Genomic DNA, 25,538 nt, shown 5'->3' on the forward strand with positions numbered 1-25,538 from the left:
ATAGAACACTTATGAAAGAAACTGAAGATGACACAAAGAAATGGAAAGACATTCCATGCTCATGGATCAAAAGAAGGAATTTTGTTAAAATGTATACCACCCAAAGCAATCACACATTTAATGCAATCCCTATCAAAATACCACCAGCATTTTTCGCGGAACTAGAACAAACAATCCTAAAATTTGTATGGAACCACAAAAGATCCTGAATAGCCAAAGTAAACTTGAAAAAGAAAAGCAAAGCTGGAGGCATCAGAATTTCAGACTTCAAGTTACAAAGCTGTAGTAATCAAAACCGTATGATACTGGTACAAAAATAGATTCATAGACCAAGGAAACAGAATAGAAAACCCAGAAATAAACCCAGAATTATATGGCCAGTGAGTCTTTGACAAAGCAGGAAAGAATATACAATGGGAAAAAGGCAGTCTATTCCACGAAGGGTGTTGGGAAAACTGGATAGCAACGTGCAAAAGAATAAAACCAGACCACTCTCTTACACCATGAACAAAAATAAATTCAAAATGGATTAAAGACCTAAATGTGAGACCTGAAACCACAAAAGTCCTGGAAAAGAGCACAGGCACTAATTTCTCTGACATAGACTATAGCAGCACTTCTCTAGATATGTTTCCTGAGGCAAGGGAAACAAAAGTAAAAATAAACTATTGGGACTACATCAAAATAAAAAGCTTCTGCATAGCAAAGGAAACAATCAATAAAACTAAAAGGCAACCAATGGAATGGGAGAATATATTTGCAAAGGACACATCTGATACAGGGTTAGTATCCAAAATATATAAAGAACTTATAAACTCAACATCTAAGAAAGAAAGAATCCAATTAAAAAATGGGCAGAAGAGCAGCGCCTGGGTGGTTCAGTCGATTGTGTCCCACCCTTGATCTCAGCTCAGTTCTTGATCTCAAGATCATGAGTTCAAGCTCCGTGTTGGACTCCATGCTGGGCATGGAGCCTACTTTTAAAAAATGGGCAGAAGACATAAACATATTTCTCCAAAGAAGACATACAGATGGCCAACAGACACGTGAAAAAATGCTCCACATCACTCATCATCAAGGAAATGCAAATGAAAACTATATCACCTCACAACTGTCAGAATAACTAAAATCAAAAACACAAGAAACAAGTGTTGACGAGGATATGGACAAAAAGGAACCCTTGTACGCTGTTGGTAGAAATGCAAACTGGTGCAGCCCCCAGTGGAAAACAGTGTGGAGGTTCCTCAAAATGTTAAAAATAGAATTACCCTACAATCTAGTAATCACACTACTGGGTATTTACTCAAATAATACAGAACACTAATTCAAAGGGATACATGTATCCCTATTTTTACAGTAGCACTATTTATAATAGCAAAGATATGGAAGTGGCCCCAGTATCCAATCAGTGATAGATTAATGGATAAAGAAGAAGTGGTATATATATACACACTGGAATATTATTCAGCCATTTAAAAAAATGGATATTTGCCATCTGTAATGATGTGGATGGAGCCAGAGTGTATTATGATAAGCAAAATAAGTCAGTCAAGGAAAGAGAAATACCGTATAATTTCACTCTTGTGGAATTTAAGGAATAAAACTAAACATGGGGGAAAAGTGAGAGGCAAACCATAAAATAGACTCTTAACTATAGAGAACAAACTGAGGGTTGCTGCAGTAGAGGTGTGTGTCGGATGGGTGATGGGTATTAAGGAGGGCACCTGTTGTGATGAGCACTGGCTGTTGTATGTAAGTGATGATTCACTAAAACCTATACCTGAGGGATGCCTGGGTGGCTCAGTCGGTTAAGCGTCTGCCTTCGGCTCAGGTCATGATCCCAAGGTCCTGGGGTCGAGTCCTGCATCAGGCTGTTCAGCAGGGAGCCTGCTTCTCCCTCTGCCTGCCGTTCCCCCTACTGACAAATAAAATCTTAAAAAAATATATACACCTGAAACTAACATTTTAAAAAATCATGTTTAAAAAAAGAAAAGATAGAGTGACAAACCAAAAAAACACTCTTAATTATACAGAACAAACTGATGGTTACCAGAGGGGAGGTTTGTGGGCAGATGGGTGAAATATGTGATGAGGATTAAGGAGTGCCCTTATTGTGATAAGTACCGGGTGATTACAATAAAAACTTAAAAGAAGATATTATTTTCTCCATTAACATGCTTTTGCACCTTTGTAAAAAAATAATTTAGTATTCACCATATACAAAAATAAACTCAAAATGGATTAAATACCTACGTGTAAAGTGGATTAAATACTTAAGCATAAAAATCCTAGAAGAGAGCACAAGGAGTAATTTCTCTGACATCAGCCATAGCAACATTTTTATAGATATGTCTCCTTAGGCAAGGGAAACAAAAGCAAAAGTAAACTATTGGGACTACTTCAAAATAAAAAGCTTTTGCACAGCAAAGGAAACCATCAGCAAAACAAAAAGACGACCTACTGAATGGCAGAAGGTATTTGCCAATGATATTTCCAATAATAGGTTAATATCCAAAATATGCAAAGAACTTGTACAACACCAAAAAAGCAAACAATCCAATTAAAAAGTGGGCAGAGGACCTGAATAGACGTTTTTTTCAAAGAAGACATACAGATGGCCAGCAGACACATGAAAAGATGCTCAACATCACTAATCATCAGGGAAATACAAATCAAAACCACAATGAGATATTACTTCACATCTGTCAGAATGGCTAAAATTAAAAAGACAAGAAACAACAAGTGTTGGCAAGGATGTGGAGGAAAAGGAACCCTCATGCACTGTTGGTGGGAATGTAAATTGGTACAGCCATTGTGGTATATAATATGGAGGTTCCTCAAAAAATTAAAAATAGAAATACCAAATGATCCAATAATTCAACTCTTGGGTAGTTACCCAAAGAAAATGAAAATACTAACTCGAAAAGATCTATGCATTTACAATAGCTAATACATGGAAGCAGTCTAAGTGACCATCAATAGACAAATGGATAAGGAAAATGTGGTACATATATACAATGTAATATATGCAGCCATAAAAAGGATGAAATTGTGCCATTTGGGACAACATGGATGGACTTAGAATGCTAAGTGAAATAAGTCAGACCAAGAAAGACAAATATCATATGATTTTACTCATATATGGAATCTAAAAAAAAAAAAAATGAATAAACAAAGAGAAAGGAGAATCCGACCTATAAATACAGAGAACAAACTGATGGCTGCCAGACGGGAGGTAGGTGGGTGGGGTGGGCAAAGTGAGTGAAGGGGAGAGGGAGATACAGTTCTCTAGTTATGGAATGAGTAAGTCACAGGAATAAAAAGCAGACCATAAGGAATACAGTCAATGATACTGTAATAGCATGTATTGGGACAGATGATAGTTATGCTTGTGGTGAACATAGAATAATGTTTAAACCTGTCAAATTACTAAGTTGTATACCTGAAACTAATGTAACATTGTGTATCAACTATACTCAAATTTAAAAAAAGTCAGGATTATAGCAAAATTGAAGAAAACGGGTTAATATAAAAATGCCAGTTGCGGGGCGCCTGGGTGGCTTAGTCATTGGGTGTCTGCCTTCGGCTCAGGTCATGATCCCAGGGTCCTGGGATCCAGCCCCACATCGGGCTCCCTGCTCCACGGGAAGCATGCTTCTCCCTCTCCCACTCCCCCTGCTTGTGTTCCCTCTCTTGCTGTCTCTCCCTGTCAAATAAATAAATAAAATCTTTAAAAAAAAATGCCAATTGCTTTCCTATAAACCTGCAATAAGCAATTGGATTTGAAATGAAAACATAGCACTATATTAAATGCAATGAAAAGAGGAGGAGGGAAGGGGGAGGGGAAAGAAGGAAGGAAGGAAGGAAGGAAAGACAGGCAGGCATACAGACTTAGACATAAGAATTACAAAATACATACAAGATCTATATGAGGAAAATTACAAAACTCTGATGAAGGAAATCAAAGAAGAACTAAATAAATGGAGAGAGATTTCATGTTCATGGATAGGAATACTCAATATTGTTAAGATGTTAGTTCTTCCCAGCTTGATCTAGATTCAGTATAATCAGAATTAAAACCCAGCAAGTTACTTTGTGGATATTGAGAAACTGATTTTAACATTTATATGGGAAGGCAGTAGATCCAGAAATCTTCTTGAGGAAGAACAAAGTCAGAGGACTGACACTACCTGACTTTAAGATGTACCTATAAAGCTACTACAATCAAGAGTTTGGTATTGGCAAAAAAAACCAGATTAATGGAACAGAATAGAAAGCTTAAAAATAGACTTATACAAATATACTCTTCTGATCTGTGACAAAGGAGCAAAGGCAATTCAATGAAGAAAGGACAGTCTTTTCAACAAATGGTGCTGGAAAAACTGGATAATCGGTTGCAGGAAATGGATATAGACCATGATGTTACACCTTTCACAAAATTTAACTCAAAATGGATTAAAGACATAAATGTAAAATGCAAAACTATAAAACTTATAGAAACTACGTAGGAGAAAATCTAGGTGAACTTGGGTGTGGCAATGAGTTTTTAGAACAACAAAAGCATGATCTATGAAAGAAAAAAAAATAGATATGGTGGACTTCCTTATGTTAAAATCACTCGTTCTCTGAAAGACACTGTTAAGAGAATGAAAAGACAAGCCACATACTTGGAGAAAATATTTACAAAAGGTATATCTGATAAAGGACTGTTACCCCCCCAAATACAAAGAAGTCTTAAAAGTCAAAATTAAGAAAACAACCCAATTAAAAAGTGGGCAAAAGACTTAGTTTTGTTCTGAAGCTAATGATGTACTATATGTTGACTAATTGAATTTAAATAAAAAAATGGACAAAAGACCTGGACACCCTGTTAAAAAAGATATACGGATGGCAAATAATTATATGAAAGGATGTTCAACATCATATGCCATTAGGGAATTGTGAATTTTAATAACGATTAGATATCACTACATACTTATTAGAATGGCTAAAATCCAGAACTACTGACAACACCAAATGCTGACAAGTTTGTGATGCAACAAGAACTCTTATTCATGCCTGGTGGGAATGCACTTTGAACTATTTTGGAAGACAGTCTGGAAGGTTGGTTTTTGTTTTGTTGTTGTTGGTTTTTTTTTATAATGCAAAACACAATTTTATCATACAATCCAGCAATTGTGCTTCTAGGTATTTACTCTAATGAGATGAAAACTTATTTCCACATAAAAACTAGCATATGAAGGTTTATAACAGGTTTTTTTTCCCCACAGTTGCCAAATTTGGGAAGCAAACAAAACGTAATTCAGAAGGCGAGTGGATAAATAAGCTGTGGTATATCCATACAACAGAATACTATTCACCATAAAAATGAAATGAAGTTTTGAACCATGGAAAGACCTGGAGGAACCTTAAAATGCTTATCATTAAGTGAAAGGCCAGTCTGGGAAGGCTTAAACTGTATGATTCCAGGTGTATGACGTTGTGGAAAAGGCAAAACTGATACAGACAGTAAAAAATATTAGTGATTGCCAGGAGTTTGGGGAATGGTGGCACTGGGAAGGGTGAATTACTGGAGCACAGGGGATATTTATGGCAGTGAAATGACTCTTTATGATGCTATGATGGTAGATACATGACATTATGTGTTTGTCAAATTTAGCGTAAATCCTAAACTATGAACTTTACAACAAACAAATATCATTTGGGCATACTTGCATAGGTCTTTTTTTGGGTTCTCTCTTCTCTTCCATTGATCTTTGTATCTGTCCCTCCAGTAACACAGTCTTACTACAGCTATATAATTCTTAGAACAGGGCAGACTGTTTCCTCCCAATTTATCCTTCTTTTTTTAAAAAAAGATTTATTTATTTGAGAGAGAGAGAGAGTGTGAGCACGAGCACATGTTGCAGGAGGGGCAGAGGGAGAGAGAAACTCAAGCAGGTTCCTTGCTGAGCATGAAGCCCGACACTGAGCTCTATCTCACAACCCCGAGATCATGATCTGAGCCAAAACCAAGAGTCGGACACGTAACTGACTGTGCCACCCAGGCACCCCTCCCAATTTATCCTTCTTAAAAAAATTGTTTTAGCTCTCTAGTTCCTTTTCTTTACATATAAAATTTAGAATAATCTTGTTTATAACCATAAAACATCTTGCTGGGATTTTAATTTTAATTCCAGTATAGTTAACATACAGTGTTAAATTAGTTTCAAGTGTACAACTTAGTGATTTAAAAATTCTATACATGTCTCAGTGCTCATCATGATACATGTACTCTTAACTTTCCCCTATTTCAACCTCCCCTCTCCTACCTCCCTCCCCCCCCACCCCATAGTCTGGTAACAATCAGTTTGTTCTCTGTAGTTAAGAGTCTGGGTTTTTTGGGGCACCTGAGGGTCTCAGTCATTAAGCGTCTGCCTTTGGCTCAGGTCATGATCCCAGGGTTCCGGGATTGAGCCCACTGGGCTCCCTGCTCAGCAGGAAGCCTGCTTCTCCCTCTCCCACTCCACCTGCTCGTGTTCCCTCTCTCACTGTCTGCATTGTCAAATAAATTTAAAAAAAATCTTAAAAAAAATTTTTTTAAAAAGAGTCTGGGTTTTTTTTGTTTGTTTGGTGTTTGGTTTTGTCTCTTTTTAGAAAATCTTGCTGGGATTTTGATAGGAATTGCATTAATTGCATTTGGGGAGAATTGACATCTTTACTATGGTGTATCTTCCAATCCATGAATAATGGAATCTCCATTTATTTAGATCTTCTATGTTTTCTTTCATCAGTGTTTTGTAGTGTTCAGCATTTAAGTCCTATCTATGTTTTATTAGATTTACACCTAAGTGGGTTTTTTTTTTTTAGGGATTATAAGTAGTATTGTGTTTTAAATTTTGGCTTCTAATTGTTCATTGCTAGCATATAGAAATGCAGTTGATTTTTGTATGTTTATCGTGTAATGTGTGAACTTATTTAGTACCATTACTTTGTAGAATAAGAGTGTGAAAGCTGACATCTTGCCTTGTTCCCTATCTTAGGGGAAGGCATTCAATCTGTCACCTTTAAGTGTAATGCTAGCTGTAGGTTTTTAGTAGACACTTTTTCTTACATTGAGGAGGTTCTCCTTTATTCCTATTTTTTTTCTAAGAGTTTTTATCATGAATGTGTGTTAAATTTTGCCAAATGCATTTTCTGCATCAATTAAGGATTGTCATTGTTTTTTAGCCTGTTATGTGGTGAATTACACTGATTTTCAAATATTGGATTGTTTTCAAATATTGAATCAGCTTTGCTTTCCTGGAATGAACTCTACTTGTTCATATAATTCTTGCTATATATTGCCAAATTCTGTGTGCTCATGTTTTGTTAAGGAATTTTGTGTCATATTTATAAGGGATATTGGTCTTTAGTTTCCTTTTTTGTTACTGTCTTTGGTATAAAGGTAATATTAGCTTAATAAAATGATTTGGGAAGTGTTTCCTACACATTTTCTGTAAGAGATTATATAGAATTGATGTTAATTCATTTTTAAACATTCAGTAGAATTCTCCAGTAAAACCATCCAGGCATTGGTATTGTTCTTTTGGAGCTTTAAAATTATCTATTCTTTTCATTTACAGTTTATGGATATTTCAGTTATCTATTTCATATTGAATGAGTTGGGTTATTTCGTGCTTTTTGAGGAATTGGTTTATGTCATCCATCTTGTCAAAATTATGTTTAGAGTTTTTCATAGTATTCCCTTATTATCCTTTTGTTGTTTGCAGGTTTTGTGTAATACCCCATTTCCATTTTCACTGTTTTTTTGTTATCAGTCTTGCTGGAGATTGTCAATTTTATTGATATTTTAACGAACCACCTTTTTATTTCATTGATTTTTCTTTTTTCTGTTTTCAGTTTCATTGATTCCTGTTTTTATTTCCTTCCTTCTGCTTGTTTTGGGTTTATTTTGCTCTGTTTTTTTTAGATTCTTTTTTTTTTTAAGATTTTATTTATTTATTTGACAGAGAGAGACACAGCGAGAGAAGGAACACAAGCAGGGGGAGTGGGAGAGGGAGAAGCAGGCTTCCCGCAGAGCAGGGAGCCTGATGCGGGGCTCGATCCCAGGACCCTGGGATCATGACCTGAGCCGAAGGCAGACGCTTAATGACTGAGCCACCCAGGCGCCCCTCTTTTCTAGATTTTTGAGATGGAAGCTTATGTCATTAATTTGAGATTTTTCCTCTTTTAAAAAATGTAAATATTTCATGCTATACGTTTCTTTCTTGGGGCGTCTGGGTGGCTCAGTTGTTACGCATCTGCCTTCGGCTCAGGTCATGATCCCAGAGTCCTGGAATGGAGCCCCACATCAAGCTCCCTGCTCAGCAGGAAGCCTGCTTCTCCCTCTCCCACTCCCCCTGCTTGTGTTCCTTCTCTCGCTGTGTCTCTCTCTGTCAAATAAATAAATAAAATCTTAAAAAAAAAAATTTCTTCTCAGCATTGTTTTCACTGCATACCACAAATTTCTAGGTGTTGTTATTTTCTTTTTTTTAAAGATTTTATTTATTTATTTATTTTAGAGAGAGTGAGAGAGCAGGTGGAGGGGGCAGAGGGAGAGAGAGAGAATCTTAAGCAGGCTCCATGCCCAGCACAGAGCCCAACTTGGGGCTTGATCTCACAACCCTGAAATCATTACCTGAGGCAAAACCAAGAATCAGTTGCTCAACTGACTGAGGCACCCAGGTGTCCCTGTTGTATTTTCATTTTTATTCAGTTTGGTGTATTTATAAATTTCCCTTGAGATTTCCTTTCTGACTCACAGATTATTTAGAAATATATTGTTTAGTTTCCAAGTGTTTGGTGATTTTTCTGTTATCTTTCTATTTGATTTCCAGTTATTTTATTTATTTCATTGTAGTCATAGAACATACTGTTCCAATTATTTTAAATTTGCTTTATGGCCTAGGTATGGTCTATTTTGGCATATGTTCCATGGGCACTTGAAACAAATGTTTATTCTGCTATTTTTGGGTAGAGTAATTTATAAATGTTGATTACATTCTGTTGGTTGATGGTGTTACTGTGTTTTTTTAGATTCTTGTTTATTTTCTTACTAGTTGTTCTATCAGTTCCTGAGAGGGGTGTTGACTGTAATTGTGGGTTTGTCTGTTTGTTCTTTCTCTTCAGTCAGGGTTTGCTTTACATATTTTGCATCAGGTTGTTTGGTTCATTCAAATTAAGGATTGCTATGTCTTATGGATGGATTTACCCCTTTATCATTAGGTAATATCCCTCTTTGTTTCTGATAATTTCCCTTGTTCTGAAGTCTATCTGATATTAATATAGCTACTCCTGCTTTCTTTTGATTCGCGTTTGCATGATGTATCTTTTTCCATCCTTTTACAGTCAGCCTACTTACTTGTTATAAGTGAGTTCCTTCTACACAGGATATACTTGGGTCATGTTTTTTAAAAAATATATACACTACCTGTTTCTGTCTTTTAATTAACATATTTAGATAATTTGTATTTAATATAATTATTGGTGTGTTATGACTTAATTCTTTCATTTTATTTTTGTTTTTTCTTACTGTTTTCTATTTGTTTTTCTTTTTTTTTTTTTTAAGATTTTATTTATTTATTTATTTGACAGAGAGAGAGAGCACAAGCAGGCATAGTGGTGGACAGAAGGAGAAGGAGGCTTCCCACGGAGCAGGGAACCCGATGCGGGACTCGATCCCAGGACCCTGGAATCATGACCTGAGCCGAAGGCAGATGCTTAACTGACTGAGCCACCCAGGCATCCCAATTTATGTTTTTCTGAGGGTTGAACATTTTTTAGAATTCAGTTTTTATTTATAGTGTTTTTCAGTGTATCTCTTTATATAGTTTTTTAATAGTAATTGCTGTAGGTTTTGTATTATAAATAATAACATCATAGTTTACTGATGCTGACATTTTATCACTTCGAGTGAAATGTGGAAACCTTACTTTTCTTTACATTTCTTACCTTCCCCATTTATATTATAAATTGTCTTGAATATTCCCTGTATACATATAGAAGCACATCAGTGTTATAATTTCTTTCTTTCCTTTTAAAGATTTCGAGAGAGAGATTTAAAGATTTAAAGAGAGAGAGCACAGAGGGAGATTGAGAGGGAGAAGTGACTCCCCACTGAGCAGAGAGCCTGATGTGGGGCTTGATCCCAGGATGCTGAGATCATGACCTGAGCCAAAGGCAGACACTTAACCAACTGAGTCACCCAGGTACCCTGTAATTTTTTTCTTTAAGCAGCAAACATAATTTAGAAAACTCAACAGAAGAAGGAAAGCCTTTTGCTTACCCATATTTTTGCCTACTGCCTTCTTCTTAGTGTTCCAAGATTCCTTCTGTTGTCATTCGCTTTCTATTTAGAGAACTTCCTTTAGGTATTCTTTAAAAGTAAGTATGCTGGCAACAGATTTCTTCTGGTTTTGCTTCATCAGACAATGTCCTGACTTCTTCATTCCTGAAGGATATTTTTACTGTATATAGAAGTCTGGGTTTAACAATAGACCAAATAGAAAAATAGAACAAGTTTTCTTCAAAATAGAGAAATGTGCCACTTTCTTCTGGCCTCCATGGTTTCTGATGATAAATCTGCTGTTATTTGAATTGTTATCCCCCTATAGATAAGGTGTTGTTTTTCTTGCTGCTTTTAAGATTTTTTTTTTTTTTCCAGAACTTTGATGTATCTTGTGGATTTCTTTGGGTATATTGTTGTTCAGAGTTTGTTCAGCTTCTTAAATCTGTAGGTTTATGTCTTTTGCCAAATTTAGGACATTTTCAGGTACTATTTCTTCAGGCCTTACCCTCTTTTCTCTCTCTATGGGGCCCCAATGATTAGATTTTTTGTTACAGTCCAACAGTTCCCTGAAGCTGTTTTGTGTGTTGGGGTTTTTTGTTTTGTTTTGATTTCTCTTTGTCAGGTTGGGTAATTTTTATTATTCTGTCTTCAAGTTTACTGGTTGTTTTCTCTGTCCCCTTTATTCTGCTCTTAAGTCCATCAATTGAGTTTTTCATTTCAGTTTTGTATTTTCTAGTTCAAAAATTTCTGCTCAATTCTACTCTATGTCTTCTATTTCTTTCTGAGATTTTTTATTTTATAAATTTGCTCCAAGGGTGTTTATAATTGCTTGTTGAAGCATTTTTATGGTGGTTTCTTTAAGATTGTCAAATAACTTTAATATCTCTTATTTTTGTGTTGGTGTGTAATGGTTGACTTTTTTTCATTTGAGATTTTTTTGGTTCTTGGTATGATGAGGAATTTTCAGTTGAAACCTGGATATTTGAGGTGTTATGTTTGAAGACTTTGCATTTTATTTAAGTCTTTTAGTTGGCTTCTTCTGACACTGCTGTGGCACTGGTAGGAAGGAAGCTGCCTCAATACTGCCAGGTGTGATTATGATTAATAAGTAAGACAGAATGTAACTTATCAACTGTGTAATACAGATAATAAATATCAGACAAGTTAGCAAAGGGAGAAATCAGTATAATTTGTTATCATCAAAAAAGATACCTTACAATTAATGGGATTTGAACTGGTCAAAATGGATGAATAGAATTTGGATAGACGGAGGAAGACAATGATTATTTTAGTATGATCAAAGGCACAAAAATAGAAATGAGCTAGTCTGTGTTTAAGGGGAGCAGAAGGATACTAAAAAGATAACCATATTTTCCTAACTTGACCACTTAGACCATTATCTGACACCATACACAAAAATTAACTCAAAATATATTAAAGACATGAACATAGACCTGAAATCATAAAACTCCTTGAAGAAAACATAAGTGGTAAGCTTGTTGACATCAGTCTTTGTGATAATTTTTTGGATTTGACACCAAAAGCAAAGGCAACAAAAGCAAATATAAATAAATGGGACTCCCATCAAGTCTCTGGATAGCAAAAGAAACCATCAACAAAATGAAAAGGCAGCTTACTAAATGGGAGAAAATATTTGCAAATCATATATCAGATAACGGTTAATATCCAAAATATATAAAGAATTCATACAACTCAATAGCAAAAACAAACAAACAAAAACTCAATCTGATTTAAAAATGGACAAAGGATCTGAATAGACATTTTTCCAAAGAAGACATACAGATAGCCAACAGACACATGGAAAGATGTTCAACATCACTTATCATTGGGGAAATGCAAATCAAAACCACAATGAGATAGCACCTCACACCTGCCAGAATCGCTGTTATCAAAAGGACAAGAAATAACAAGTGTTGGCAAGGATGTGGAGAAAGGGGAACCCTTGTGCTCTGTTGGTGGGAATGTAAATTGGTGTAGCCACTGTAGAAAACAATATGGAGGTTTCTCAAAAAATTAAAAATTGGGCGCCTGGGTGGCTCAGATGGTTAAGCGTCTGCCTTCCACTCAGGTCTTGATCCCAGGGCCCTGGGATCAAGTCCCGCATCAGGCTCCCTGCTCAGCCGGGAGCCTGCTTCTCCCTCTGCCTCTACCTCTCTGTCTTTCTCTCTCTCGGTCCCTCATTAAATAAAATCTTTAAAAAAAAATTAAAAATTGAAATACCATACAATTCAGTAACTCTACTAGTGGCTATTTACCCAAAGGAAAGAGAAAACACTAATTCAAAAAGGTATATGCTCCCTTATGTTTATTGTAGCATTATTTATAATAGCCAAGTTATGGAAGTAACCGAAGTATCCATGGATAGATGAATGGATAAAGATGTGTGTGTGTGTGTGTGTGTGTGTGTGTGTATAATGGAACATTACTCAACCATAACAAAGAATGAAATCTTGCCATTTATAACAACATGGCTGGACCTAGAGGGTATTATGCTAATGGAAATAAGTCAGATGGAGAAAGACAAATACATATGATTTCACTTATATATAGAATCTAAAAAACAAAACAAATGAACAAACAGAAAATAGAAACAGACTCATAACTACGGAGAACAGACTGGTGGCTGCTAGAGGGGAGCAGGTGGGAGGACAGGCAAAATAGGTGAATGGGATTAAAAGGTATAAAATTCCAGTTATAAAATAAATAAGTCATGGGGATGAAAAGTACAGCTTGGGAATATAGTTAATAATATTGTAATAACAAAAAGTGACAGATGGCAACTACACTTATCATGGTGCGCATAGTATAATATATATAATTGTTGAATCACTATGTTTTACACCTAAAATTAATATAACATTGTATGTCAACAATACTTGAATAAAAAAAAAAAAAGAGTGATTACCATAAGAATAGCTCAAGTGCCAGGTGCTGATTATATCTCCTATGTGCTCTTGGAGAAAAATCTGAGCAATTGAAACTAGCTCTTTATTTTTAATTTTCTATGTCATGGAAGAAATAAAACTCATACTGTGGTATAGAGAAGTTCATTGAATGCAATGATAAGGATTAATATGTTTGGCTACAAAAAAAGAAGACATGTAATACAAACAAGCTATCAGTTGAAAGAGAGCAGAACTATATATACATTCTTATTCTATCAGTTATTGATAAAAGAGCATGGAAATCTCTAACGTTCCTAATTTGCCTTTATCTTTTCAGTTCTATCAGCTTTGGCTTCATATACTTTGGAGTACTATTATTAGGTGCATCTACATTTATGATTTTTATATCTTCCTATTGTATTGATTTTTTTTTTAAGATTTTATTTATTTATTTGATAGAGAGAGACACAGTGAGAGGGAACACAAGCAGGGCGAGTGGGAGAGGGAGAAGCAGGCTTCCCGCTGAGCAGGGAGCCCGATGTGGGGCTCGATCCCAGGACCCTGGGATCATGACCTGAGCCAAAGGCAGACACTTAACAACTGAGCCACCCAGGCGCCCCAACCTATTGTATTGATTCTTTTTATCATTATAAAGTTTCCTTCTTCTGATCCTCTGAACTTTCATGATTCTCGGCTTTCTCCTCATTGCATCCAAGATAGCATAGAGAAACAGGTTTTTGATTTCTTGAGTCTTTTCCTGTGTACTAGGTAGTGTAGATGATGCCAATCAAGGGAAATCCCAGTCCTGAAGTGCCAACACTCCATCTGTATCTTTACTTTCAAGAATGTATAGCGGCTTTTGAATATTTCTCCACTGTTGATGTGAAGCTTTTCCATGATTAACACCATCCTTGACTTGACTGAGTCCCAAAAAAAAGGTTTGAATTCTCTTGGATACCCTATAACATACATTCAAGGTACTGATGGTCCTTATTACTTCTTCCTCTCCTTAACTTTTCCTGTCCTAGAATACCTGCAGATATTTGTAGATGGATATTTTTAGAATTCCAGGAAGAGCAGTTCTTTAGAGGACTTCCAGAGCAATGACCTACTGCCCCTTGTATATTTCTCTCACTAACTGATGTGAATGAAGTCATTCATTCTCAATCTATCAGATCTAATATGCCCCTTTTAAACAAATATTTTATAAGGCTCCCTTCACTCTCCTATAATGAAATTCATGGAAATTCATAATATAACCTACTCATTATATAATGTCTAAAAAATAAATATATCCTAACAATGTGTAAAACAAAAAAGAATAATTTATGAGATGACATTTCTATATGGGAATGCGTGAGCATTTGAAAGAAATTAGAAAACATGATAAAGTGTCACATATTTGTACCCATTTATAATTTGATTCATCAGTATATTGAGCACTTACTGTGTGCCATGCTGCCATGCACTAAGTGCTAAGAATACAGCAGAGAACAAAACAGATTTTCTTTTTTTTTAAAAAAAAAAGACAAAACAGGGATGCCTGGGTGGCTCAGTCGGTTAAGCGGCTGCCTTCGGCCCAGGTCATGATCCCAGGGTCCTGGGATCGAGTCCCACATCGGGCTCCTTGCTCAGGAGGGAGCCTGCTTCTCCCTCTCTCTCCCTCTGCTTGTGCTCTCTGTCAAATAAATAAAATCTTTAAAAAAAAAATAAAAAAAAATAAAAAATAAAAAAAAAGACAAAACAACTTTATTTTTTTTTTTTTTAAATATTTTATTTATTTATTTGAGACAGAGAGAATGAGAGAGACAGAGCACATGAGAGGGGGGAGGGTCAGAGGGAGAAGCAGGCTCCCTGCCGAGCAGGGAGCCCGATGCGGGACTCGATCCAGGGACTCCAGGATCATGACCTGAGCCGAAGGCAGTCGCTTAACCAACTGAGCCACCCAGGCGCCCACAAAACAACTTTATACTCATGGAACACATGTTCTACTAGGGGTAGATAGATAGTAAGCAAGACTATAGAAGGTGGTAAGTGCTAAAGAAACCATAATAAAGAAATGGAATTTGTAGTTAAAAATCATTCTACTAAAAAATACCAGGCTCAGATGGCTTCACTTGTGAATTTCAGAAAACATTTAAGGAAGAAAGAATACTAACTCTATACAAACACTTCCAAAAATTTGAAAAGGCAGGAATACTTTCCATGCCTTTTAGGAGGCCAGCATTACACTGCTATCAAAACTGAAGACATCATAAGAAAAAAAGACTACAGATCAAAATCCGCTATAACCAAAGACACAAAAATTATGAACAATATTTTAACAAATCAAACCCAACAATATATGAGAAGGATAATGACTCACAACCAAGTGAGATTTTTCTCACTCAGTAATGCAAGCTGTAATTCAAAAATTAATAAATGTAATTCACATTAACAAAATTAAATGATGCAAATAAAGCATTTAACAAAATCCAGCATCTTTTCTTGATAAAAAACAAAGGGGCACCTGGGTGGCTCAGTCAGTTAAGTGTTTGACTCCTGATTTCGATTCAGGTCATGATCTCAGCATCATGAGATTGAGCCCCGTGTCGGGCTCCATGTTGGGCATGGATCCTGCTTAAGATTCTCTCTTTCACTCTCTCTCTTTCTCCCTCTCCCTCTGGCCTTCCAGCCCCCTACTTGTGCATACTCTCTCTCTCAAAAAAGAAAAAAAAAGAATGGCTGTTAGCAAAAGACAAGAAATAAGTGTTGGCAAAGTTGTGGAGAAAAGGAACCCTTGCACTGTTGGTGGGAATGTGAATTGGTACAGGCACTATGGAAAACAGTATGGAGGGTGGCTCCTCAAAGAATTAAAAATATAACTACTATAAGACTGAGTTCCAGGGAAGATGGTGGAGTAAGAGGACCCTAAGCTCACTTTGTCCCACAGATATAATTAGATAAAAGCCCCATCAGTGTGAATAACTCGAGGACTGACAGAACAAACTCTCCACAGCTAAATGTAGAGAAGAGACCACATCAAAGAGGGTAGGAAGGGTGGAGATGTGGTGGGGAACTAAATGGACCTGTGGGACTGTAGCAGGAAGGAGGGCCACTGCAGGCACAGAGAGGGGAGAGAAACAGACCCTCACACCAGGGAGTCTGCATGGGGAAGATGAATCTCCATAACATTTGATTTTGAAAACCAGAGGGGTTGAATTTCACAAGTTATTATAATCAGTGGGGCTTAAGACCTAGAACTTTAAAAATAGGCAGGCTCATGAGAGAGCAGGGAGGGCCAGAAAAAACAGAGTCCCTGCCCTTAAAGAGTCATCTCAACAGCCCCATGGCAATACAGCATAGAAGCAGCCCTTTGAAAAAAGCCTGGGGTATACATGAAGGAGATTTGTTTACTAATTGCACAGTGTGTGCTGGAGGGGCAGGGATCTTTGGGCGACTTCTCCAGGAACAGAAGAGCTGGAAGGCACAACTTCCCTCTCTGGCCCCTCAGCCTAGACACACAGACACCTGCAGGAACCAACCCAACTTACTAACAGCATGCCCCACCCCGAGTTCTCCTGTGGACACACCCCCTTCAGCCAGGCCTGAGCTCCAGGTCCCCTCCTAGTGACACCATCAAGCATAATAACATTCACATTATAAGGATCTCAGAAGGAGAAGAGAGAGAAAAGGGGGCAGAAAATGTATTTGAAGGAATAATAGCTGAAAACTTCCCAAATCTGGGGAAGGAAACAGAAATCCAGATCCAGGACTCACAGAGAACCCCTCACAAAATCAACCGAGGGAGGTCCACACCAAGAAATATAGTAACTAAAATGTCAGAAAGTATTGATAAAGAGAGAATTTTATGAGGCTGAAGGAGCCGAGATGTCCTTCAACAAATGAATGGATAAAGAAGATGTCGTTCATATATACAATGGAATATTACTCAGCCATCAGAAGGGATGAATACCCACCATTTGCATCGACATGGATGGAGCTGGAGGGGATTATGCTAAGTGAAATAAGTCAAGCAGAGAAAGACAATTATCATATGGTTTCACTCATATGTGGAACATAAGGAATAGCAAGGAGGATCACAGGGGAAGGGAGGAAAAACTGAATGGGAAGAAATCAGAGAGGGAGACAAACCATGAGAGCCTCTGGACTCTGGGAACCAAACAGGGTTACAGAAGGGAGGGGGCTGGGGAGATGGGGTAACCTGGTGATGGGTACTGAGGGCATGTGTGGTGATGAGCACTGGGTATTATACACAACTAATGAATTGTTGATCACTACATCAAAAACTAATGATGTACTATATGTTGGCTAATTGAACTTAATAAAAAAACAGAGGTCTAGTTGGCTAAAATCAATACATCAACAGGGCTGCATTCCTTTCTGGAAGCATTAGAGGAGAATCTCTATTCTTAGCTTGTCCAGCTTTTAGAGGCTGCTGATATTCCTCGCCTCACAGCTTACTTCCTCCTTCTTTGGAACCAGCAGCAATTGCATCGGTCTGACCTTTCTTCCATTGTCAGATCTCCATCTTCATTCTCATCTGCTTCACTCTTTACTTTGAAGGACCTTTGTGATTACATTGGGCCCACCTGGATAATCTCCCCATTTCTAAGTCATTAGTTTAATTACAGAGTCCCTTGTGTGCCATGTAAGGCATATTCACAGGTCTCAGGGATTAGGAAATGGACATTATAGGAGGGGAGCTTTGTTTTGCCTACTACGACATTCGTCACTATGCTTCTTGGTCTTTGATATCTTGGACACCACCTACTTTCACCTCTAATTCATTCCACTTCAGCCACCCACTTGCATATCCATAACTTAACTTTTCCTCTGAAATCTTAAAATTTTAATAATCATGCTTTCTAGCTATTACCCCTCTCCCTCTTGTCTTTTATATTGCTCCCTCCCCCTATATCTGTTGTATACTTGGTTAGAGACACAGGGTTGTGGGGAAAGGATGGACTTTCTGAAAGAAGAGATGCCTATGCAGAATTTTGAAAAGTTGCTTTGGGTTTGATCCAAGCTGTCCTATTTACAGATTATGTAGGAAAGTCACTTCCTAAGTGAAGTTAAGGAGTTAACTTCTCGGGGCGCCTGGGTGGCTCAGTCGGTTGGGCGTCTGCCTTTGGCTCAGGTCATGATCCCAGGGTCCTGGGATCGAGCCCTGCATCAGGCTCCCTGCTTAGTGGGGAGCCTGCTTCTCCCTCTGCCACTCCCCCTGCTTGTGTGCTCTCTCTGTCAAATAAATAAATAAAATCTTTAAAAAAAGTTAACTTCTCTGAACCTCAAGTTATTAATATGAAAAATGACACTAATTACCATGAGGTTGTTGTAAGAAAAAGATATAAAAGGTGTCCCCCTGAAGGGCACTCAATATAAGGGAGCTCTTACTATTTTTTTTACCTTATCAAGTGCTCCATTTTATCCCTTTTGTAAGGATGTGCTGTCCCATTAAGAAACATGGCTTCCTGAGAAAATATTGGATAGATCAGATGATAACATGATTTTATAATCATTCCTTTAGAGTCCCAGTGTTTGGTATATTTTACTTTGTATCAGAACCACCTGATAGGCTTATTTAAAATGCAGATTATAGGCCATTGGCCAACAGACTGTATGTGGAATGGAGCTTAGAAATATGCATTTTGACAAGCACCACATTCTTGAAACTCAGAGTATGGTTTTCAGCAAAACAGCCTATTCGGGAACTTGGATGTGGTCATTGTGTTTTCTTAAATTAAGTATTCTGATTTTTTTTTTATCCTATTCAAAGAAATTGTTAGCTGAAGGTGGGGAAAGTATAGTAAATTTTAGTCATAGATATGAAGACGGTAAATTGAGGCTGATCTTAAGGTAGAGTAAATCTGGCTGAACAAGAATAGAGCTGCCTTAATTGAGACCCAGGGTAGAATATAATTGATGGGCAGCATGCCAGTTCTTTAACAAGGGCTTGAGTTTTATTCTACTTTTGAATGGCCATCTATCATCCAGAGCTCCCTCTAGCCTGGTTTCCCTAATGTCCTTCTTTTCCCCTTTACTTTAACATTTTTTTCTTCTGTATCTACAAGATGAAGAAGAAACAGTGCTAGACTGCTGACTAAGTTCACATTCTGGCTCTGCTCTTTACTAACTGTGTGACCCCAGGAAAGTTCTTTAATCTCTATAAACTTCAAGTATTTTATTTCTAAGATGAAAAGAAAAATAACAGTGCAAGTATTTATTATATTAGTCCCCTTCTTTTATTTCTGCCTTGCCGTTCCCCCTCTCTTTCCTTTTCTATATACTTCCTAACCTCTTCCCAACCTGTAGTTGTGGGTCACAGCCATCAGTTTAGTCTCCAGCTTGACATGTCGTATATCACACCTTGATTTGTAGGGAAATAAAAGAAGCCCATATTTAGAAGAAATCTTGGAGGTTGTCTATACCAACTCCATCAGCATCACTGCTACTACTAAATTTTATGCTCCATAAGAGTATTAGTTGTTTCTGTCTTTTTTACAGTTACGTTCCCATGGTGTCTGGCACAGATTAGGCAGTCAGTAATGTAATTTAAATGAATGAATGAATGAAAAAATGAACCTTATCATATGATTCAAAAATCTTTATAGTTGTCTCCCCTTCAACTATTAGACACTGAGATCAATGTTAGGGATTATCCCTTACTCATTACTATATTTTTAATACTTTCCATGGGATCTTGCATGCAAATGAATGATTAAAATGAATAAAATAGGTGGTCATATTTTCTTTATTATCTCCAATGACAGGGAACTTTTTATTTTTAAAGGTAATCAAATAAAAGGCAACCAGCTATTTCATTCAGTCTACATTTCAAATGGTGATATAGTGATCCATGAGTGTTTGAGTGAAATATTATGAGGTTTATCATCGTCGTCTTACAATTTCAAGACTCCTAGTCCTCTCCTTGTACCTCAGAGTTGATCATGGTAAGTTCCACAGGTTATGTAGAAGACAACTGAAAGTAAATAAAAAGTCAGTGTAGCAATTGATCATAAGCCAAAAACTGAGATCACTCTGACTGCTATGTGGAGAATAGACTGAAGAAGGAGTAGAAAGGTAGAGCAGGTACGCCTGTTAGGAAGCTAGTGAAATAGTCCAGGCTTGGACCAGGGTTGAAATAGTGGAAATATTGAGAAATTGTTTTGGAAGTATTTTATAAGTAAGGCAAGTAAAATTTCCTGATGGATTGGATATAGGATATGGAATCAAGGATGCCTGCAAGGTTTTGGGTCTGAGCAATTGAAAGGATGAAGTTTGCCATCAATTGAGATGGGAAAGGCTACAGGCGAAACAGATTTTGGGCTTGTTAAGTTTGAGATGTTTATCAAGACCTCCAAGTGTTTATGTAAACCTCCAAGTAGGGAGTTGGATGTATGAGTCTGGTTTTTGGAAGAGAGATCTTTATCTGAGATATAAATTTGAGAGTCATTGGCATAAAGATGTTATTTAAAGCAAAGGCACTAATTGAAATAACTAAGGGAATTAATTAAGTAGAAGTAAAGAAAAGGATCAAGAACTGAGCCCTGGGGCATTCTGACATTGAGAAATGGGAGGAGGAAGAGGAACCGGCAAAGAAAACTAAAAATGGGGCAGTCCAATAAGATAAAATGAAAACCAAGACAGTGTGTTGTCCTGGAAGCCAATGAAGAAAGTATCAAAGATATGGGAGTTGTTATTGTGTCAAATGTAAGATAAGGACTGAGAAATGCTGATTGAATTTAGCAATATGGAGGTCATTGGTGACTTGGATGAAACCATTTTCCCTGGAAAGGTAGGGGCACCTGATTGGAATGGGTTCAGAAAGAATTGGAGGAAAAAAATTAGAAACTGTGGACAACTCTAGTCTTGCTCTAAAGGGAACAAAGAAATGAGATCATGGGGCAGGGAAAGTGAAGTCAATAGGAGGTGCTTTTGTTTTTATTTATTTTGGGGTTTTTGTTTTGTTTTATCATTTTAGTGCTTTTGTTTTTAAAGATGGGGAAAATTACATCATGTTTTTATGTTGGTAGGAATGACTCATCTTTGCTATTGTGAAAGCAAAGTCAAGACAGATTTTCCATAATATTACTTGAATCACTGCATCCAGCCGTGCCTAAATTTGGAGTCACCCACTTGAACTTCCTGGTTAAATGAGCTGACATTCCCTTTTTTGTTTAAGTAGTTAAAGTCAAATGCCACTTTCAGTGAAGAATCCTAAACTACTTTTTCTTCCTGTCTTCAAAGTGGTCTTCATATTACTTTTAAAGTTAACTTTCCCTGGGTGCCTGGGTGGCTCAGTTGGTTGAGCATCCAACTCTTGGTTTCATCTCAGGTCATGATCTCAGGGTCATGAGATCCAGCCCCAGGTTGGGCTCCGTGCTCAGCACAGAGTCTGCTTGTCCCTCTCTGTCCCCCCTCTGTTCCTTCCCCGCCTCTCTAAAATAAATAAATAAATAAATAAATAAATAAATAAATAAATAAATAAAATCTTTAAAAAAATAAAGTTAACTTTCCCTGGGTTTCTAATATAAATTATGATTATTTATCATTTATTATACATTTTTGTACACTTACAGACATGTACTAGTTTTCTTGTAAATAAGTAGTAATTTGCAATTTTACAAACTGAAAATGAAATTGTAATAGGGAAACCTGGAAAATTAGCTTCTATCCTCTTTTTCGTTAAAACATGCTATTTTACCATGGTTTTATTTTGTATAACTCAGTATTTTATTACAAAGCAAACCACTCATTTAACCACTTCCAGAACAAGAAATAGAATATTGCCAACACTCTTTAACACTTCTTCATGCTGCATCCCAATCACTGTGTCTGCCCTCCTTACAAATATAACCACTGCCCTGATTTGATGGTAATCAATTTCTTGCTTTTCTTTCTTGTTCCACTTAAGCATATATCTCTAAATACTAGAACTTAAAGTTCCATGTTTTTTAACTTTATGTAAATGTAATCATGCACTAAGTATAATTTTTATCTGACTTATTTTATTCAACATTACATTTATGACATTCATCTATGTTGTTAAATGTTGTAATACTGTAATATTGTTTTAATACTGTAGCGTAATCCACAGTTACATGATATAGAACATTTTCGTGTCTCCAAAAATTTATTTCAGGTGGCTTCTTATGGCAATCCCCAACCTGCTAAGAGGTAACCACTCTCTTAATATATTCCGCCTTAGAATAGTTTTTCTGTTCTATAATATCATATAAGTGAGATTATATATAGTATATATCTGTTTGTGCTGGGCATTATGGTTATGAGATTCATTGTATTATTATGTGTATCAGTAGTTCATTCCTTTTTAATGCGTAAATAGTATTTGATTATATGAATATACCACAATTTGTCCACTCTTCTTTGAATAATATTTGAGTTTTTCAATTTGTTTGCTATTGTGACTATAGTTGCTATAAATATTCTTATATAAGACTTTGTGTGGGCTTTTTTTTTTTTTTCGTTTCTCTCAGCTAAATACCTAGGGGTGGAATTTTTGTGTCAAAGTGTACCTATATGTAGATGATATGTAATTCTGGAATTCATCAGCTTATTTATGGGTTTCTCACTAGCAGTATATGGAAGTTCTGGTTGTTCCACTTTTTGGCCAACATTTGGTGGTCTCATTCTTTTTAATTTTAGCCATTTTAATACTTGTGTAATGGTATCTCATTATGGTTTTAATTTATATTTTTTTGGTCTTATTTAAATTCAAGTTAATTAACACATAGTGTACTATTAATTTGGGGGTCAAATGTAGTGTTTCATCTGCATTTAACACCCAGTACTCATTATGTCAAGTGCGCTCCTTATTGCCCATCACTACATTACTGCATCCCCCTACCAACCTCCCCTCCAGCAACCCTGTTTGTCCTCTATAGTTAAGAGTCTCTTATGGTTTGTCTTCTTTTCTGTTTTTATCCAATTTGTTTTTCCTTCCATTCCCCTATGTTCATCATTTTTGTTTCTGAAATTCCACATGAGTGAAATCATATGATATTTCTTTCTAAACTGACTGACTTATTTTGCTTAGCATGATACCCTGTAGTTCCATCCATATTGTTGCAAATGGCAAGATTTCATTCTTTTTGATGGTTGGGTAATATTCCATTGTATATATATACCACATCTTCTTTATCTATTCATCCATTGATGGACATCTGGGCTCTTTCCATAGTTTGGCTATTGTGGACATTGCTGCTATAAACATTGGGGTGCATTTGCCCCTTCGAATCAGTATTTTTGTATCCTTTGGATAAACACCTAGTAGTGCCATATGTTGCATCATAGGGTAGTTCTATTTTTAACTTTTTGAGGAACGTCCATACTGTTTTCCAGAGTGGCTGCACCAGCTTGCATTCCCACCAATAGTCCCCTTTCTCTGCATCCTCACCAACATCTGTTGTTTCCTGTGTTGTTAATTTTATTTATTTATTTATTTTTCTGTGTTGTTAATTTTAGCCACTCTAACAGGTGTGAGGTGGTATCTCATTGTAGTTTTGATTTGCATTCCCCTGATGATGAGTGATGTTGAGCATTTTTTCATGTGTCTGCTAGCCATTTCTATGTCTTCTTTGGAGAAATGTCTGTTCATGTCTTCTGCCCATTTCTTAACTGGATTATTTATTTTTTGGGTCTTGAGTTTGATAACTTCTTTATGGATTTTGGATACTAGCCCTTTATCTGAATGTCATTTGCAAATATCTTTTCCCATTCCATCAGTTGCCTTTTAGTTTTGTTGATTGCTTGCTTCACTGTGCAGAAGCTTTTTATCTTGATGGAGTCCCAATAGTTCATTTTTGCTTTTGTTTCCCTTGCCTCTGGAGACATGTCTAGTAAGAAGTTGCTGTGGCCGATGTCAAAGAGGCTGCTGCCTGTGTTCTTCTCTAGGATTTTGATGGTTTCCTGTCTCATATTTAGGTCTTTCATCCATTTTGAACTTACTTTTATGTTTGGAGTAAGAATGTTGTCCAGTTTCATTCTTCTGCATGTTGCTTCCAGTTTTCCCAACACAATTTGTTGAAGAGACTGTCTTTTTTTCCATTGGATATTCTTTCCTGCTTTGTCAAAGATTAGTTGACCATAGGGTTGAGGGTCCATTTCTGGGTTCTCTCTTCTGTTCCATTAATCTGTGTGTATGTTTTTGTGCCAGTACCATACTATCTTGATGATTACAGCTTTATAATACAGCTTGAAGTCCGGAATTGTGATGCTTCCAGCTTTGGTTTTCTTTTTCAACACTACTTTGGCTATTTGGAATCTTTTCTGGTTCCATACAACGTTTAGAATTGTTTGTATCAGCTCTGTGAAAAATGCTGGTGTTACTTTGATAGGGATTGCATTAAATCTGTAGAATGCTTTGGGTAGTATAGTATTAACATTATTTGGGTAGTATAGTATTAACAATATTTGTTCTTCCAATCCATGAACATGGAATGTTCTTCCATTTCTTTGTGTCTTCCTCAATTTATTTCATAAGCATTCTAGTTTTCAGAGTACAGATCCTTTACCTCTTTGGTTAGGTTTTCTCACCAACAGAAAGGACAGGAAGATATCACAACCAGGAACTTGCTCAAAGCAGATATAAGCAATATATCTGATCAAGAATTTAGATCAACAGTTATAAGACTACTAGCTGGACTTGAAAATAGCATAGAAGAGAGCAGAGAAACCCTTGCTGCAGAGATAAAAGACCTAAAAACTAGTCAGGGTCAGGATGAAATAAAAAATGCTATAACTGAGATGCAGAACAGACTGGATATAATCACTACAAGTGTTGAAAAAGCAGAGAAGAGGATAGGTGATATAGAAGATAAAATTATGGAAAGTAATGAATCTGAAGAGAAGAGGGAAGGAAAACTATTAGATCACAAAGGTAGACTTAGGGAACTCAGCAACTCCATAAGCTAAATAATCTCCATATCATAGAAGTCCCAGAAGAGGAAGAGTGGGGAAAACGGACAGAAGGTTTATTTAAATAAATTATAGCTGAGAACTTCCCTAATCTGGGGAAGGAGGCACAGAGAATTCTCAAAATCAATAAAAACAGGTCAACACCAAGACTTATCATAGTGAAACTTGCAAAATGCAAAGATAAAGAGAAAATCCTGGGGGTGCCTGGGTGGCTTAGTTGGTTAAGCATCTGCCTTCAACTCAGGTCATGATCCAGGGGTCCTGGGATTGAGCCCCGCATCAAGCTCCCTGCTCAGTGGGGGCTCAATCTTAAAAATAGATAGATAGATAGATGATAGATAGATAGATAGATAGATAGATAGATAGATAGATAGATAGATAGA

The 25,538-nt window shown here is 36.7% G+C and overlaps 1 protein-coding gene across 3 annotated transcripts in view; it reads left to right on the forward strand.

Annotated features, from left to right (window-relative positions):
* Window positions 1-25,538, forward strand: part of ZSWIM5 (zinc finger SWIM-type containing 5) — a 205,664-nt gene that overhangs the window by 79,924 nt on the left and 100,202 nt on the right. Inside the window, exons 1-2 of one of the 3 annotated variants that reach the window (XM_032430292.1) lie at window positions 18,478-20,168; window positions 22,361-22,395. The exons of 1 other annotated variant lie outside the window; for it this stretch is intronic. In XM_032430292.1, coding sequence (XP_032286183.1) covers window positions 22,371-22,395 — 25 coding nt within the window. In that variant the 5' untranslated portion in view covers window positions 18,478-20,168; window positions 22,361-22,370. Of the gene's footprint in view, window positions 1-18,477; window positions 20,169-22,360; window positions 22,396-25,538 lie in introns of those variants that run through there. One more of the 3 variants, XM_032430294.1, reaches the window with a different exon arrangement.

This window comes from Phoca vitulina, unplaced genomic scaffold (assembly GCF_004348235.1).
Source record: "Phoca vitulina isolate PV1807 unplaced genomic scaffold, GSC_HSeal_1.0 scaffold2, whole genome shotgun sequence".
NCBI classification, from domain to species: Eukaryota; Metazoa; Chordata; class Mammalia; order Carnivora; family Phocidae; genus Phoca; species Phoca vitulina.